The sequence below is a fragment of the Belonocnema kinseyi genome, chromosome 2, assembly GCF_010883055.1.
Source record: "Belonocnema kinseyi isolate 2016_QV_RU_SX_M_011 chromosome 2, B_treatae_v1, whole genome shotgun sequence".
NCBI classification, from domain to species: domain Eukaryota; kingdom Metazoa; phylum Arthropoda; class Insecta; order Hymenoptera; family Cynipidae; genus Belonocnema; species Belonocnema kinseyi.
In genome coordinates this window covers 92,887,434-92,906,543 of record NC_046658.1, presented here as the reverse complement: position 1 = coordinate 92,906,543, position 19,110 = coordinate 92,887,434, and the positions used below count along the sequence as shown (strand labels likewise).

The following is a 19,110-nucleotide window of genomic DNA, read 5'->3' as shown; positions in this document are numbered from 1 at the left end:
ACAGGCGTCATTTGAAGGATCAAGCTCGACGAAAATGGTTCACATTAGTGAATACTAATGCCATCTGTTAGAATTTTCAGGTACTTATCAGACTGCCTAGTACTAAGAACTCTGTCCTTCACAGAGAGTTTCAACTACCATACATTTCAGAGTATATCAAAGAAACCGCCATTAAATTCTACGAATATGCATCATCATCACCTTTTGAACATATTTCCTCTCTAGGAAAACATAATTTTGATCCATTTCGCAAACACGCGATGCCAAAAGACTTTCTTATGAAATGAGTCACCCAGGTCTAAGTGGCCCTGCCACCCTCGACCTACTAGAAACTTTCTGTTTTTTCGTCCCTATACCCCCACTTCCTTGCTTGCGAGCTTCTTTCCACACATAATTAACGTCACTTTAAATTCCAGTCAAGTCATATTTCTCTCAGATTGTGTAACAATGTCCAAACGGATAACGAATAACAACTTCTTCCAGGCCGATCATTCTTCGGGGAGATCATTAATCGTGAGCCACCCCCTTTTTCTTCTTACCGTGGTACCAGTCTGTCTCTCGACCCGCTCGAAGCAGCACCTCTTCTACCTCTTTCCACCCGGCCTAGGGCGAAATAGTAATAAAGAAGAAGTATGTCATCCAATTTTTGCTTTTACTACTCACCTTGAAATTAAACAATCTGCTCTTTTAAGAACAAAAATTTTTTACAAGGAAAAGACTTCGCATTGGTAACCATTGAGAAATTATAACCACCCCTTTCAGCGGACTGGTAACCTTCTTGCGGGTCATCCAACAAGCAGTGCCCGGTGGGACTGAATTTCTGGAAAAGGCAGCGCGAACGAAAATTCTGGGGACGACCAGAACCAAATCGTCGGCAGTAGCCTACGAGGAGTTCTAGGCCCGAGTGCCAACATTTTCAACAAACAAATTTATTTTCGTCAGTGGCATCTAAAAGAAAATATTTGAACTTTCAAGCAAAAAGGACGAATTTTTAATCAAATAGTTAAAATATATAAAGCCAATAAAATAGCCAAAATAAAACCAAATGCAGTGAAACTCTTCAATAGCCCTCCCTTGTATGGCCCTTCCGAGAATTAAGGCTGTCACTCAGGCGAGCACTCAAGCATGAACAAACAAAAACGAAGCGGGCTATAATGAGTTACTTCCTACCCACCGTCAGCCCCAGATTTGGCGTTATAGAAGAGTTTCACTGTGACTTTTTATTTTTAACCAGAAAACTGTCTAATTGAATAAAAAAGGCGACTTCTGAACAAAATTTGAAGCAAATTCAATTTTCGATCCAAAATGACGAGTTTTATATGTTAGAATAAATTTATACCAAAACAGGAAAGGTGTTTCAGTTAAGAGTGATTGGAGAATTTCAACTACATTATTAAATTTTAAAAGTAAAAAGACAAATTCTCTCTAAAAAACAGTAGAATATTTAACCCGAATGTATGAATTTTCTATAAAAAAATTAATTTTCATCCAAATTGCTGAATTTTCTACAAAAATAAAAAAAATGTAACCCAAAAAGATGACTTTTCAGTGAAATAGTTCAATCTTGAACTAATAAAATCAATCTTTAACAGAGAAGTTCTACTTTCAAAAAAGAAGTTGAATTGTCAGCCAAAAAATATGGGTTCCCAATAGAAAATTTAATAGTTGAATTTTATAAAATTATCCATTTTCAACCAAAAATAGAACCTAGTCAAATCTTCAGTAAAATAATTAATTTTCAACCCAAATGAAAACTTTTTTAAAAAGTTCAATCTATAACCAGTAAAATGAATTTTGAAGATATTAAGTATTTGAATTTTCAACTTACAAACTTTCATTCCGAATGAAAAATATTATTGTTGAATTTTTAAAGTAAAATAATTAATTCTAAAACAAAATAAAAACTTTTTAAAAAAGTTCAATCTTTAACCAGTAAAATTAATTTTTAAGAAACTAAGCAGTTGAATTTTCGTCTTAAAAAGTTGAATTCTGAATGAAAAATATTATTGTTGAATTTTTAATTGAAAACGGTGAGTTGTCAGCCAAGAATTGATTAATCTAATTTGCAGTTAAGAAAATTAATTTTCAACTGAGAAAACGAATTTTTAATCAAATAATTAAATCTGCAAGCAATGAAATTAATGTTTTCCAAAGCAGTTCAACTTTCAACAAAGAAATATTTAAATGTTCAGTATAACAAATAAATTTCCAACGAAAATATAAACTTTCAGAAAAATAGTTTAATCTTTAAGTAATAAAATACAATTTTAAAGAAGCAGCTCAAATTTCAACCAAGTAGTTGAATTTTCACCTAAATTAGATGAGTTCTCAATGAAAAATTTCATTGTTGAGTTTCCGATAAAGACGATGCGTTTTCAGCAGAGACTGGACTAATTCAATTTTCATTTAATAAACTTAATTTTCAACTCAACCAAATAATACCTTATAAAAATAAAATGAATGAACTTTTAACGACAAAAAGTTCGATTTTCTTATTGGGTTCTATTAATTCAGTTCGCATTTAAGTCAAAAAATTAGTTAAAGTCGGCGTTTTGCGCCTAAAAAAAGTGGGTTCGTATTAAGACGTAAAAAGGTCCTTTAAACTTTCCCCTATCATACGTTCCCATCCCTACTTCCCCTAAATTCCATCACTTTCTCTCCCCAACTCTCCCCAATTTACTTCCCCTCTCGACACCTCTCCCACATTTCTCCTTTATTTCTCTAACCCTCTCATTTCCCCTCGTTTTTCCTAGTTCCGTTCCTCTTGTTTCCCCTAATTTCCTCTCATTTTCCACCACTTTGTCCACTTCCCTGACCCTCATTTTTCCTCACATTCGCTACTTTCCCTTCCACCATTTTTCGTCACTTCCCTTAACTTTAATCCCCTCATTTCCCTAATTTACCACCCTTAATTTCCTCTTACTTCCCTGCTCCTTACTTTCCCCACGCCCCCTTATTCCCCCTACTTCCCCTTGCCTTGTGAGTTGTCAGTTCCTCTCACTTTTCCTTCATGGCAAGAAGTACGAAGGACAGACGAACAACTGACCGAAGCTATAAGGGTTGCTGCTCGGAGTTAGGAAACCATAAAACGAGAAAAAGGAGAAGTTTTTTAAATACAGAAGGATAAATTGGAATTATTTTTTAAAAAGGGGAAAAGAAGGGAAAGATCTGTGAAGTCCATAATTAAATACTTTGCTTGTAAAATATAATCCCTAATTCTCCTTTTTGAAACATTTCCAAAAACCACCATACGTCAAAAATCTCCATAAAACCTGGTTAATCCCCCCCCCCCACCATGGGTGTGACATAGTTTCTGAAAGCCCTAATTTACAAACTATAGTTGATTAAAATTACCTACTTCATTAGTTTCGATTGAAGTTAACAAAGCGAGAGAGCTTCCCTTTCCACCAACAAGTTCTTCATTTTGACAAGTCTCTTCTCGAAATGATAAAACAAAATTTGTTGACACCTTCATTAAATTAGGTCTCAAAGAATTAGAAAGTTCAGAGCTATTCTGCTTTGAGAAGTTTCTCTTTTGAGGAGTCCATATTACAACCAATGCTGTTCCTACAAAACCAAAACGATTTATTTTCCAGTAATAAAAAAAAATCGACAAAAAATACTTATAACATATTTGCCTCAATATTGCTTCCTCGTAGAGGGGGAGTTTGTAATTACCAAAATTTTTAAATCTACTTTTTTGGCATATTTCGATGCAATTCGACCATGGGATCTTGAAAATAAAATCTTCAAAAAATGCACGTGCGTGTGTTTTTTCTGTTCACATTTTCTGATCATGAAATATGGGCGAGTTGTAGCTCCGACTCATATTCAGATCTGATAGAATTTTGAACTACATCGGCCATTTAGAAGTCGTTTTTTTTAGTTTAGAGCTTTAAAACAAAAATTTTTTCCTTGTTTAAATGAGAACTTTTTTTATATTTAAAATATAGCAATACGATATGTAGTTTATTTCTTCGCGTCTTCGTGATGCCTCTATCAACCTATTGTTGAACCATTTAAAACTTACCAGTACCGATTTATGAAGTTTTAAAAAACCGGTTTATTCTGTTTATATGAACTAAAATGAATAATATTTATTGAAGTGATTGAATTTTCTATCACAAAAATAAAATTTCCAACAAAAAGATTAATTTTCTACCAAAAAATACAATTTTTCAACAACAAAAAAAACATGATTTTCTAACAAAATAGTTTAATTTTCAATTAAAAGAGACACATGTTCAACCAAATACTTAAATTTTGAACTAGAAAAAACCATCTTTTAAACGAAAATGAGATAGTTACATTTTTAGTTTATGAAATTAATTCGTTACGTTACTCATGAATTTTCAATGAAAATGATGAATCTTCAGCTTGAATAGTAGTTAAATTTTAAACAAGAAACTTAAGCTTTTAACAAAAACATTGAATTTTCATCTAAAATAGTTGAATTTTCAAACTAATAAGAATTAATTTTACTGCAAAAACGATAAATTGTCAACTAAAACTTAAATATTAAAGTTTTAAGTAACAAAAAGAAATATTCAACCAAACAGATGAATTTCTTGCTAAAAATTCCACAAAGAAATGAGTTTTTAAATAATATTATGGAATATTTAACTGGTACTTTATTTCCAACCTAATAGATGAATTTTTAACTAAAATGATGAATATCTTAACGGAATACTTGAGTTTTTAACAGACAAGACTTATTTTTAGACAAGAAAATTAACTTTTAAAGAAAACGATAATTTTAAATATTTGAGTGGAATAAGTTAAATTTTCAGTTAGAAAAATTACATTCAACGAAAAAATTCTTAATTAAAAAAAATAGTCACATTTTCAAACAAAGTGATTAAATTCAACCAAGAACATTGATTTTCACCCAAAAAAAAAAACAAATTTTCAACTAAAAAATTATTTTGAATAATTAAAAAAAAAGAGTTTAACTTTTAACCAAGGCATTTTGTTTCCAATCAGAAATATGAGTTTTAAACAAAAATGATAAATATTTAACTAAAATACTTGAACTTTGAACCGCCAAGAAGAATTTTTAGAAAAGAAGATTAACTGTTTTTTAAATATAATTTTCGATAAAAAGAATCGATTTTTTTAAACAAAATACATGTCTTTTCAACAATATAGTTGAATTTTCTATTAAAAAATACCAATTCTTATTAAAATTGTAGAATTTTTACGAAAGAGGATTTTTTAACTATGAAGATTAATTTTCTATAAAAAAGACGTTGAATTTTAAAATAGTTGAATTTTTAAGTAAAAAATCTTAATTTTCAGCCAAATAGTTAAAATTTCATTAAGAAAAAGACCAATTTTTTTATTTACGATTTAACAGAAATCTATTTTCACATGAAAAAGTTTTTTATGCTAACAATTAAAAAAATAAATATTCAACCAAAAATAGAATAGTTCAATTTTATTTCAATAATCTAATTCTTCACAAAAAAACGTATTTTCAGTAAAATAGTTTAATTTTCTACTGGAATAGGTGAATTTTTAGACAAAAAAAATTATTTTCAACAAAGTAGTTATATAAGAGAATTTATATTCCCTACGATTGTATATAAAGTAAAAATCACTTTTCTAATTTGACCAAAATACTCATTTCCCAATATTTCCCGATTTTCCGGTCAAATCGCTACCCTGATTGCCTTTTTGATGGGCTCTATGATTTTCTGAAAATAATATTTTCGGTAAGGCAGAAACATAAGCTTGAAAAATGTTGGAAGTATTTTTTTTTATTAGAAAGAAAATTTCTTCTACAAGGAAGCAAATTTATTTTATACCTATGAGGAAGCAAAATGTTTATAAATAAATAAGCACAGGTAAATACACCCATAGTACTTCACAGCGGTATTTACCTTCATTTTTATTTTTTTGCAACTTAACTTCGTAAGTCAAATATTCTTCATCTAAATTTTCACCCTGATGCAAAATTCGCCTTGAATCTTTTTGAAACTTTGAAGAGAATTCAAATTTATTTTCTCCAGCTAAAATAAAAGTTATTTATACAAAATGCGAATTTTGTAAACAACACTCTTATGATATTAAGAAATGAACCTTTGAATTGAATTATTTCGGAATTTCCTTCCTGCGGATTAACAAAAACTTCAGCGTTAAAATTTAACCAATCCACAGCATGTATAGAGCCGTCGACCAATTTCAAATGGCCAAATTTTACTCTAAAATAAAATGTCATTGTATAATCAATCTATAGAATATAATTATAGTTAAAAATAGATTTTATAAAGCTTACATTTGTGAGCAATCTTTTAATTCTCTGATATTGAAGTGAAATGTAAGTCCTTTAATCGATCCAAAAAAGCAAATTATCCTATCGCAATTTGAAATTATTTCACTTTTCCATTCTTTTTGACGTACGCCTCTCAAATAAAATTCTTTGGTAGATGAATCTTCAAAAATAGCTTGACCTATAAGAGACCCCCATTGATCAAATCCACTCGCTTCTTCAGATTTTCTGAAAAAATGGTTTAATCTTAAGAAATTTAAAAAATGGAAAAAATCTTAAAATTAATATTATAAAAATGCAACTGACATTTTACCCAACCATTTAGTTGATAATCCCTTGTTTAAATCATTTCTCCAAAAATCGGTATTCATCAAAGGCGCAGAATTCGCAATGAATCTAAAAAGAATCAATTTAGAAGAGAATTTTTTTCGATTAATATAGAATTTTTTTAAATGTTGCTCTTACATGAAATTAAAACGAACATGTTCAATTTCTCCCATACCGTCTGAAATTTTGTGCCTAATTCCATTTCTGAGCAAACCGTTAAATGTAATACGAAATCGTTTCAAAGGTTCCAATACTGAAATTTTTAAGCCACCAATGGACCAACTTTGTTTGTCAAATTTCAACGTTTTTGTGCTTGGATGATCTATTAATAAAATAGAATAATTCCAAAAAGATCATTTTCAATATCTAATTGAATTTCCACGAGTAAAATTTTTTAAATCTTATTAATACCTGGAAGTTCGTAGGTTCTTCCATCAGAAAAATTTAAAACCAAGAGTAGTTCCTTCTCATTGCCTTTGCTGACATGTTTGATGAAAAATGAATTTCCTTTTTGGTCAGTTCCGTAAAATAAAGAGCTATCTAAAATCTTCGAAAATCCAATAAAAAAATATTTTTAAAAACTCAAAAAGGAGAGAAAAAAATTTTCATTTGTAAATAATTAAAAGCATACATCTTTGTCATTCAGGATTTTTTTCATTTCATCCTTATACTTCGCCTTATCAATTTTCAGCAACTTATCGAATTTTTCTTCTCGAAGATATTCATAAATTCTTTTCCGTCTTCTGACACACAGCCAGAATTCAATTTGCGAAAAATATTTCCTGAAACCTAATTTAAATTTCAAATAGTGTATTTTAGCAATAATTAAAAAGTTTTTTTTTTTTTAACGCTTCGTAACTTTTTACAACGTCGAAGAGCACAACACAAAAAGAGCTCAAAGTAGATGAAACAGGGTATTTTTTTATGAAAAATGGGGAAATTTTAAATATTTTTATTCAGAAAGGAAGTAATATTTTTCATACGAAATTTGTTAGTTTTCGGATAATATTAAATGAGTTTTTTATGAGTTCTGTTACAGCGTTATAAAAAAGTTCGGAAAATCATTTAAAAATTCAATAATCAATTTTTATATTATTTCAATCGTTCTCATAATTAATAATATTTCCTCTTCTAAGAATTCATTGGTCACTAATTAAATCGTAATACTTGCAGGTATGATTAAATATTCATGTCCAATATTTGTTACTTCATATTTATTGTAATTAATACTTTGAATGTAAATAGGAAACAACGCTCTTCAATGCGTAAAATTATTTACGATTGCATAACGACAAATTTGTTAAATATTAAAAATTCTACAAAATTTTGAAGCGAAATTTATTTACATTCTTTGAAATGTATCGAATTTCTGCATATCCCTTGAGCCTGTCGAAATTCGTCTAAATCCCTTAAAATAAAATTTCAGTTATTCCCTTAAGTTCTATAGAAATTCCTTAAAACTCCTTGAAATCTTTGGAAATCGTTTAAAGCCATTAAAAATATTGAAATCATTTTAAATGAAATTATTATAAATAAAATCAAAATTATATGTTAAGTTTTTCTGAATAAACCATGTAAATAAAATGCACACGTGACATAAAGTGTATATAAAAATCGATAAAAACAACTTTTTTAATATATTAAGAGATCTAAAATAAAAAAATTAAAATCTCTTGAAATTCTTTAGAATATACCGTAGAAATCCCTCTAAATAAAATAAAATTTATTCCCTAAAGTTCTCTCGAAATTCTTTGAAATTCTTTGAAATCATAAAATTGCATTAAAATTAGTAAAAATCATTTGAAATTCCTGAAATATAAATTAAATTTTAAATATTCATTACATTTTTCTAAAAAAAAACCCACAGGAATAAAATGAATGAATCCACGAAAATAAATTTTTTAATGTATCAAGGCTTCTAAAATTTGTTGAATCGAAATCTCTTGAAATTATTTAGAACTTTTTTAATAATTTGAAGTCTTGAAAATCTTTTGAAATTTGTTTATGTCCTTCATAACCCTTGCAATTGTTTAAGAGCATTAGAAACCCCTTGAAATAAAGTTTAATTTATTTCCTAGAGTTTCATAGAAAGTCTTGAAATCCCTTGAAATTCTCAAAAGCTATTCAAATGAGTAGAAATCATTTGAAACTCCTGGGTTATAAATTAAATTATTCTTTAACATAATTTAAAAAATTTTTATTTTCTAACGTTAAAAACATAAAGTAGTTAAAAATACATAACAAGCAATTTTTTAATATTAAGAGTTCTAAATTTTTAAAAAATACATCTCTTAAAATCCTATGAAATAAAATTCAATTTATTTTCTAAATTTCTCTAGAAATTCCTTAAGATTCTTTGAAATTGTAAAAATGCACTAAAAATATAAATTATTTGGAATTTCTTCGGTGTACCTAAATTAAAATGAAATTGTTCGAGAAATTTATCTTTAAAAGCCCGAATAAATCAAATGCACTGGACTAAAGCGTGCATTCACATTCGTGAATTTTTATTTTCTAAAATTAAAAACGTACATTATTTTAGCATACATAACAACATTTTTTTATATTAAGAGTTCTAAATTTTTTGAAAATGCAATCCCTTTAAAATAACTTAAAGTTCTCCCTTTGAACTTTTTTTGATGTCCGTCATATTCCTTGACATTTTTTAATTAGTAGAAATTTCTTGAAATTAAATTTATTTTATGACCTACAGTTTTCTAGAGGTTCGTTAAAACCCTTTGAAATACCTCAAGGTAAAGGCCACCTCTGCAACACTGACTTTTTGATGAGACTATCATCAATCGCTAGTACGTCAAAAATAATTAGACACGACCACGCTGCCGCTGGTCCAAGTCTTTTTCTCGGAATTTTATTATTTTATTTTTCGTATTGTAAACATGTCAAATAATAATTTTTGTATGGTACCCCGGCGATTAAAATATTTTTCTTTCAAAAATGGTTTAATTGTTGGAAAATAAATATCATTCAGAATAAGAAATTTGTTAAATTTCACAGCGTAAAAAGCAGAAATCGGCGATTAAATTCGGGAAAATGAGTGTGTGTATTTATTCTGTTTTTCTCTGAATTCGGTTTCGGACTGTTACGGATAGAGTTCCCAGTGGGCACAAAATTTGGCGACGTCTTTACGACATCGTTACGACATCTTTACGATAACTTTACGATATCCTATGTCCATGTCGTTTCGGTGTCTTAACGATAGCGTAAAGACATCGTCAGATCATACGACTTATTTACGATATCGTAAAGACACCTTAACGACATGGACATAGGATGTCGTAAAGATGTCTTAACGATGTCGTAAACACGTCGTCAAACTTTGTGCCCACTGGGTTCTTAAAGTCTTGAGAACTCAAATTAGGGTTCTATAACGGAGAATATGACCGGATTTAGGAGAATTTAAGAGAATTTATGATTTTCAACAATATTGTTATTGTTTACGTTATTCACATTGTTACATCTAAGTTATTTAATTTTATGGATAAAGAAAAATACACAGAAAAAGTTGTTTTTTTTTTCTGTTAAAATATTAAAAGTTTTTTGTATCATCGATATAAATAGATAACATATTTGTAAAGTATATGTATCTCAACAGAATTTCATAAAATTTTCCATTCCAGTTTATCATATTGGATATGCCACTTCAAATTGCAAATCTGATCACGAATTCGCAGTGTTTGCCTCAAAAAATGTTATCGACAATTTCTATAGGCAAAAATGAAAATTTTGTCGGAAGTATCCCCGTGGGCACAAAGTTTGACGATGTCTACGACATCGTTACGACATCCTATGTCCATGTCGTTAAGGTGTCTTTACGATATCGTAAATAAGTCGTATGATCTGACGATGTCTTTACGCTATCGTTAAGACACCGAAACGACATGGACATAGGATGTCGTAAAGTTGTCGTAAACATGTCGTAACCACGTAGTAAGGACGTCGCCAAATTTTGTGCTCACTGGGATGTCCGCCATATTGGATCCGTCATTTGCTATATTGGATTCGCCATTCTGAATTTTGCAAATCTGATAGCAAATTCGTGATCAGCGAGCCAATAAACTATTATGTATCGCAATACATCAATTAGAAAGAAGAAAAAAGTAAACTGAAGTAATATCTATAAATCAGAATGAAAAATAATTCAAAAGTGTTACAATTTGTTGCAGCCTGATATTGAAAAAAATATCCTTCATCTTTTGCTAGTTTGAGTTACAATAACATGTTTTGTGCTATTCATAGCATAACAAAACACTTTTCAAATGGTTGGATCGTTTTGCGCGCCCCTTAATACATATGTAAAAATTCATCCCGAGGAAAATTTACAGCGCCTTCGTAAAAATTCAGGATCTCAAACTTGCCATAAAATTTTTTCTGATTCAGGCATTAATGGGTTAAAGTACATTCGATGAATCCGTAAGAATGACCCTAGCCAAATAATTTGCGAATTATCTTATTTCCAGTGCACGGAAGAAGGGGATGATGACGCTGACAAAAACGTCTTTGAACAAACAGATTTGAACCAACGGCAGCGTGGTCGCTAGGTTACGGCGCGTGGTGAAAGCAACCACCCCGCGCACCCCGGTAGACCTTCAGCAACCACGGCGACCGTGATTTTCAAACGTGATTCTTGAAAAAGTGCCAATTTGCAAAGAAGCTGGGACACGCGTCTAATTATTTTAGACGTACTATCGATTGATAATAATCTCTGAAAAAATCCATATTGCAGAGAAGGGAAATCGTAAACATTCATTAAAATATGATGTAGAAGTCATTTGAAATTACATAAATATACAATCAATTTTAAATTATAAAATTTAAAAATCCAAAATATCATTATTTTAAGTATTAAGAGGGGACCACTGAAAAATCTTGAAAAATAAAATTTCCGAACAATAAAATTCCTGACAGTTTATAAATATCACCGAATTAAAAAATTCCCGATAGAAAACTGCCGAATAAAAAAAAGAACCAAACTAGAAAATTCCCGAATTAAAACAAATAAACCATTTTTTATCAATATTATTAATTGAACAAATATACAATAATCAAATAATATTATAAACAAAAATATTTTATTTTTTAAATTCGGTAATATAAACTGTCGGGAATTTTATAGGGTCGGCAATTATATTTTTTGGGATTCTTTAGTCTCATTAAAAGTTCTAAAAATATTAGAAACGAGTTAAATTATTTAAGAAATGATTATATAATTCTAGTGGTAACATATGTTTGAAAAAACTCTTACTTTCGTAATTTTAATATTTTCATAGATACCAATATTTGTTACGCATAAATTTGTTAGTCACATATTTTTAAGTATAGCAATATTTTTAAAATCCCTAATTAGAAATTATTTATTTCGAAAAATGTACACGTGTATTCGATAATTCAGGAATTGTTGAATTTAATACGTCTAGTTTGTTGATATTACTTATATTTTAAAATTGTCTAAGCACTAAAAATAGTATCTATTAAAAAAATTTTAATACACGAAGTAAAACTAAAAAAATTAACTATGAATATTTTCAAATTTATCCCTGAGGGATAAAAGAATTTAAAATAAAAAAAATTGTTTCAATTTTTTATTTTGGTCTAAAAGAAAAGTTTAGATTTCGTCATCTAAGAAAATATGAAAATACGAAGTTTGTTTGAATTTTCATAAATTTTTATGTTATTAAAATATTATAGGCAATTTATATTTAAAGAAAACATATTTAGCATCTATTAAAAACATCTAATTTTGATATTTATTTTTAACTTCAAAGTTCTATTTAAATCCCGAATAGTTTAGTTTCAACGAAATAATTGTAATTTTTAGAAGACAGTTTAGTTCTTAGAAAAACAAGGTGAATTTTAAATCAAAAGGGACGAATTTTTTGTCCAAAGAAACGATTTAACATTTAAACAAAAAGGATTAGTTTTGAACCGAAATTCTGGAATTTTAACCAAATAGACCAATCTTTAACTAAATATTGGATTTTTCTACTAAAAAAATCAATTTTCAACCAGATAATCAGATTTTCAAACAAAAAATATTAAGCTTCAACCGAAAAAAAAGAGTTTAATTTTCAAACTAAGAGTTGAAAATTAAAAAAAAAATTAAAAAAGTAGTTGAATTATCGATCTAGAAAGATGAATTCTTTTCCAAATTTCCATTTTGGACTAAATATATAAATTTTCAGAAAACATTTTTTTAGGCAGTTGAATTTTTAAACAGACATGAATTTTTAATTAAAATTATAAATCTGCAACCACGTAAAAGAATTTTTAACTAAGTAGGTCAAATATTCACGAAAAATACAAATTTTCAACCCGGAAGGCGAATTTTCTACAAATCAGTTAAATTTTCAACCCCAAAATATAAATTTTCTACCAAAAAATGTCCATTTTTAACTAAATAATTAATTTTTATCCAAGGAGATAAATTTTCAATAAAAATAATGAATCTTTAACAACAACTAATAATTCTTAACAAACTAGTTCAACTTTCAAACTAAAAGTTTAATTTTCTAAAGAAAGGGAGGAATTTTCAACACGTAAAGATTTTTCAGGCAAGAAAAAAACATTCCATCCGAATTGTTGAGCTTTCAAGCGTCAAGACGAATTTTTTGCAAAAGAGTTTGCTATTTCAACTCAAAAATATGAATTTTCAACAAAAAAGTTAATTTTCAACAAAAAATTGAATTCTCAATTAAACAGTGGCAGTTTAAATCAAAGAAGAAGAAATTTCAATAGACAAGATTATTTTTGATAGAAACTAAAATTTTTCTCTAAATTAAAAACTCAGAGATCTTAAAAATTTTCTAAATTATGTCATTTTGAGGAATTTTAAGCTAGATTAAATTCGAAATTGAAATTTTTTAACTGAACACTTCTTAAATTAGAAATACTATTATTTTCATTTTAATTAGTTTAAAAATTCTTGAAAAGCTTTAACATTTTATTCGAAAATCTTTAAAAATCTACAATTTGTTTTATATTTGTTCAAATTTAAAATTATTTTTGAAATTTGTTCAGAACTTCTAAATATCTATCAAAATTCATTCAATTTTTCCTACAACTTTTAGGAAATCCTTCAAATTTTAGAAAATTCCTCAAAATTTAGATATTTAAATAACAATTGAACATTTATTATTTGTAGACGAAATTTGAAGAGATACTTCGAAATTTTGAATAGACCAAAAATTAATTTCAAATTTGAATTACTAGTCTAGATTAAAATAAAATGTAGATTTTTTCAGATTTTAAACAAAAAATTAGAAGCTTTTTAAGAATTGTGAAACGCTTCAAAAGAATAAAAATGATGTTTTAATGAAAGAACAAAATTCCCGGTCACTTCCCGGTTTTTTCCCGGTTCGCAAACATTTTTCAAGGTCAATGAAATTTAAAAAATCGATCTCTAAAGGCAAAAATGTTTCTGTTTGAAGTAATAAAAACGAAGCTGCAAATTAAAGCACTCAAAGTGGAACTCTTAATTTTTAAAATTTGAAAACTGAAGTTGAAATATTCTTTAATTAAAAAATATTATATTTAAACCCTCAATAATTAATACGTCTAAAATGGAAGCCACTAATACTTTTCAAATGAATAATTTGAATTTAAATGCAGTTTAACTGCCAAATCAAAAATATAAATTTTTATAAATTATAGAGTTCAAAGATTTAAAATCAGTTGCAAAAATATAAAACCAAGTTATCATTTTCAGTGTTTTAAATTGATGAATCAATCAATGCATTCAAAAATTTTTTAAATTATATCATTTTAGGCATTTTAGGCATTTTAAGCTAGAAACATTAAAAATAGAACGATTACATTTTTCTGTAAACTGAACATTTCTTAAATTAAAATTTATTCTCATTTTAAATAGTTCAAAAATCCTTAAAATGCTTCAAAGTTTTATTTTAAAATCTTGAAGCATTCACATGTTGTTTTACATTTTTGCAAATTTTTAATTATTTAAAAATTTTTTCATAACTTCTAAATATGCTTTAAAATTATTCGAATTTTTCCTAACATTTTTTCTACAATTTTTTTTTAAATCCTGCCAAATTGAAAAAATTTCCTTAACATGCTCCAAATTCATTTTTAATAAGTTTTCAAGTCTTCTTGAATATTCTCTTTAAATTAATTTTCCGAAATAAAAATTCATTTTCAATTTTTCTCTAAATTGTTTTTTATTCTTCTGAAACCTTTCAAAATGCCTAAAAAGCTTCTAAATTTTTTCTACACCTGCCAAAATCTATATTTGGTTTTAAATCAGGCTATTTGCACCGAAATTTTTGTACAAATAGATCCATTTGTTCACAAATCTTAGGCTTTAAACACTTCTAAATTGTAATTCAATTTAACTAATTATTTAAAAAACGCTTGAAATCAAAGAAAGTTAGACAGACTTTTTTTCTTCTAAAAATTTGTAAAATTCCCGGTCAAAAAGTAAATTTACTGTCATTTTCCGGTCTTAAAAATTCCCGGTTTATAAAGTTGTAGTCAGACGTTCACATTTTGTTTATGATTAAGACTTTTAAATTGAAACCGTTCAATTCTTAACGTTAAAATCTAAAAACTCCTCAATTTTGAACTTATTTGAAATCGTCTTTTGTTCACTATATAATGCATAAAGTACAGATCCATTAAAAAAAATTTTATTTATTTATTAAATAAAAATGGTTCAATTCTTCAAGAAAGAATTTTTTACTTTTTAAAATTAAAAATGTAAGCTTAAAAATAAAAATCTAAAATGGACATTTTTGTAAGTAAAAGAATTTTGAATTATGCATTGTAAACTCAATAATGGCAGAATTAAAAACGATAACACTTTAACTAATTATTTTTAAAAACTTGAAATCGAACTTCTACACATTTGTAAAATTCCCGGTCCAAAAACAAATTCAGCCATTTCCCGGGTTTTTCCGGTTTCAAAAAATTCCCGGTTTCCTGGTCCAGCAGCCACCCTGTGTTAAAGTAGACAAAATCGGGAATAAATGAGAATATGGGGAAAAAATGACCCTGAAAAATTCTGAAGCAAACTCTAAAGAATAAAAAAAAATTTACTCCTACCTGAATTTTGAGTCTCTTCATTTTTCACTTTCCTCAACGAAAAATAAGTCAAAGCAGCACAAACCGCAAGTAACAGGAGCTGAGCACAAATAGAAATTTCCATTTTTTTTCTACTTCATATAAATTTCACGAGACCCTTTCTATTCTGATCAACGTCCAAATGAGGCTGATTATCGCAAAACTTCCGTGATACCCATATCACATTTTCAGATACTGATAAAAATTATCTTGGAAATTACTGATAAGTATATCTTTGATACTACTTCAAAATCTCATTTTAATACGAATTTAATCAAGATTAATTAATTCGATACGTTATTTCCTTAGAATCAGATCTGATAATTAGAACTTTACTCATTATTGCACCTATTATTATCACGAGCTTTATTGTTTTTTAATAATAATAATTAATTAATTTCATTACAACACTTCAAAATCACAGGAAGATTATTTATTAAAAAATATAAAAATTTTCGAGAATGCACTGCATGTTTACAGTCCGAGTGTCTAACTTATTATGAATCACGTGATCTTTTCGCATATAGGATAATCCAAGGAAAAATATTACGTAACTAGTAACGTTTATGCAATTTAAACTACGTGCGTTCAACGCAAATATTAATTAGAATTTAAAACCATCAGTTTTCTCTTAAAATGATGAATTATTCTACAAAAAACTGTAACTTCGTTATTCAATTGTATTACTTTATTTTAATTAGTGTCACTTTATTTATTTTACAGAATTCACTCTACGAAAAAAAAATAAGATCGAAGACTTGTTTTTATGACTGGCAGTTTACAACGAGTTTCTAAACGAAACTGTTTTATTTTTCTTCCTATAGCTAGAGCCGATGCAAGAGGAGAGGCTAAAAATAAATACATATTTTTATACCTAATTTACAGTGAGAGCTAAAAATATTTTCATTTGCAGTTCAGAAAACTGAAATGCAAATTAAAACACTCTTAAGTGGGACTCCATTGAATGTTAAACTTTTAAAATTAAAGCTTAAATGATTTTTTTTCAAATGCTGTATGCTTTCTGTATTAAATAGAAATTTCTAACAATTTTCAATGGCAAAAAATTTAATTAAATGCCGTTAAACAAAGTTTTAAATTCAAAATAGATAGATAAATTGAAAAATGTTAAAATTTTTTTTAGATTAATGAAAAATTAATTAATTTTTCATATTTTTCATATTTCCCATATTTCACATTTTTTGTCTCGCGCAATTTTTAAATTAATATTATTGCAAAAAAACTTCTTTTATAATATGTTTTATCTAAAATAATAAAAAAAGTCAGAATCCTTCAATTATTCAAAATTGTAATTTTTCCTTGAAATCTATAAGAAGTCTAAATCATCTGTGAAATTTAATGTTCCTTGTTTAAAACAAATCCATTTCCGGTGAGAAATGTTAACATGACCTATAATTGTACAAAAATTGCGAATTTGATGACTAAATAATCAAATCCAACAAATCTTACGATTTTTTAAATTAAAAGTATCTATTCTCAACAAAAAAACCTAAGATATAAAAAAAATTGTTCCAAATTCTAAAACCTCTGTGAAATTTAAGGTTTTCTTTTTTGTTATAATGATCGATTTCCAGTGAAAAATTCCAACATAACCTAAAATTCTTCAAAATTGTAAATCTTTTTTTATTTTTTCATTAGGTAAGAAACTGGAGCATAATCTAAAATTGTAAAATTAATGACGAACAATGATAATCTGAAAAATCTTGCGATTTTTTCAATTAAAAATATCAATTTTTAACATAACCTTAAATTGTATCAAAATTGTAAATCTTCTTTAAAATCCAAGAAAGTGTTAAAAAAATGTTGTGTCTTCTTTGATTATTTATTGTATCAAAATGGAAATTTCAACGTGAAAGACACCAACATAACCTGAAGATGTTCAAAAATTGTAAATACTCTTTGTGATCAAATTATTTTTGATTAAAAATACCAATAATTATAAACGAAAATGAAAACACGAATTTTCGATCAGAAACTCCAATGTAACCTAAAAGTGTTAAAAAAATTATTAATAACACAATCCGAAATTGCTCAAGGGTTTAATTTTTATTGAAACATAATTTTTTTAATTTATATCTAATAACTTTTTTTTTACCAATTTTATGTCAAACACACGAGCATAACCGAAAAATAACACCAACGTAACATCACAAATTTTTTTTTCAAAATTTCCAATGATTTTTTTTTAATAACCTTAAACTGTTCAAAAAAGGCTAATAATTTACTAAAATAATGATTTTTCTTCAAAATAACAATTCTTGATTTAAAACGTTTCAAAAATTCTAAATATTGTTTAAATTATAATAATTTGTGTTTAAATATATAAATGTTTGGCGTAAGGCGATAACTTAACCTAAAATTGTTAAAAATAATAATCTTGACGATTTTTGTTAAAAAATGTTCATTTTTGTTCAAAAAAATAATAATACAACCTAGAAATGTTGAGAAAATTTAAGTACTGCGAGAATTTATATGATTTTATATTTTAATTAATTAAAAAACATGTTTTCACCAACACTACTTTTTTTAGATTTAAGAATGAGTAAAAAAAAACTTGTAGATTAAAAAAAATTGTCTATTTTAAGTAATTTAAGTTAGAAACATTCAAAATGTAACGTTTATAAATTAATTTTCTAAACTGAACACTTTTTAAATTGGAAGTTAATTTCAAGACGCTACAAATTAATAATTATTCAACTATTATTTACAGACAAAAATTTATTTTTCTTTTGAAATCTTTTAAGTATTTGCTTAAAATAAATTTTTTCAGGAATATTAAGAAACTTTTTTATCTTTGAAACCGTCGAAATCCTGAACAAGCTTCAAAATTTTATTTGAAAAGCTTCAAAAATCTACAATGAAAACAAAATTTATTCTACTTTGAAATTTGTTCATAAATTCTTTTAAATATTTTTAATATCTTCAACAGGATTGAAATTTTTCCCACAATTTTTTAGAAACCCAGCAAAGATTTAAAAATTGTTTTAAAATCCTGCAGATTTTTTTTTTATAGTTTTCTACATTCTTAAAAATTTTTTTTGAATATTCTCTTGAAATGAACTTTTCAAAATAAAACAATGTTTTTAATTTCCCTTGGATTCTCAATGAAATTTTGTTAATATTTCGAAACCTTTCAGAATGATTAAAAAACTTCTACAAGTTTTGTTCGAACTCTTCAAAAATCTACATTTTTTTGAAATCTTTGAAATCTTTTTAATTTTTATATATTTTTTTAGTAATTAAATTCTTAAACAAATAGTTGAATTTTCTATCAACAAAGATAAATTTTCTTCAAAAAATGTAATATTAGACATTTGAACCCAAAGAGACCAAATTTGTACTAAAATAGATGAATTTTAAAGCCAAAAAGATTAAATTTTAATAAAAATTATATTATTCAA

General features: G+C 27.0%; 1 protein-coding gene across 5 annotated transcripts in view; it reads right to left on the bottom strand.

The window, feature by feature from the left end:
• LOC117167552 (prodigiosin synthesizing transferase PigC-like) overlaps positions 1-16,285 on the bottom strand; it is a 50,999-nt gene extending 34,714 nt beyond the window's left edge. The window contains exons 1-9 of one of the 5 annotated variants that reach the window (XM_033352571.1): positions 15,674-16,285; positions 7,230-7,387; positions 7,010-7,145; positions 6,737-6,920; positions 6,578-6,667; positions 6,278-6,499; positions 6,082-6,203; positions 5,883-6,011; positions 3,359-3,567 (exon numbers count right to left, since the gene is read on the bottom strand). In XM_033352571.1, the coding sequence (XP_033208462.1) occupies positions 3,359-3,567; positions 5,883-6,011; positions 6,082-6,203; positions 6,278-6,499; positions 6,578-6,667; positions 6,737-6,920; positions 7,010-7,145; positions 7,230-7,387; positions 15,674-15,776 (1,353 nt within the window). In that variant the 5' untranslated portion in view covers positions 15,777-16,285. Of the gene's footprint in view, positions 1-3,358; positions 3,568-5,882; positions 6,012-6,081; positions 6,204-6,277; positions 6,500-6,577; positions 6,668-6,736; positions 6,921-7,009; positions 7,146-7,229; positions 7,388-15,673 lie in introns of those variants that run through there. The other 4 variants (XM_033352572.1, XM_033352570.1, XM_033352574.1 and 1 more) reach the window with 4 other exon arrangements.
• Positions 16,286-19,110: the final 2,825 nt, after the last annotated feature.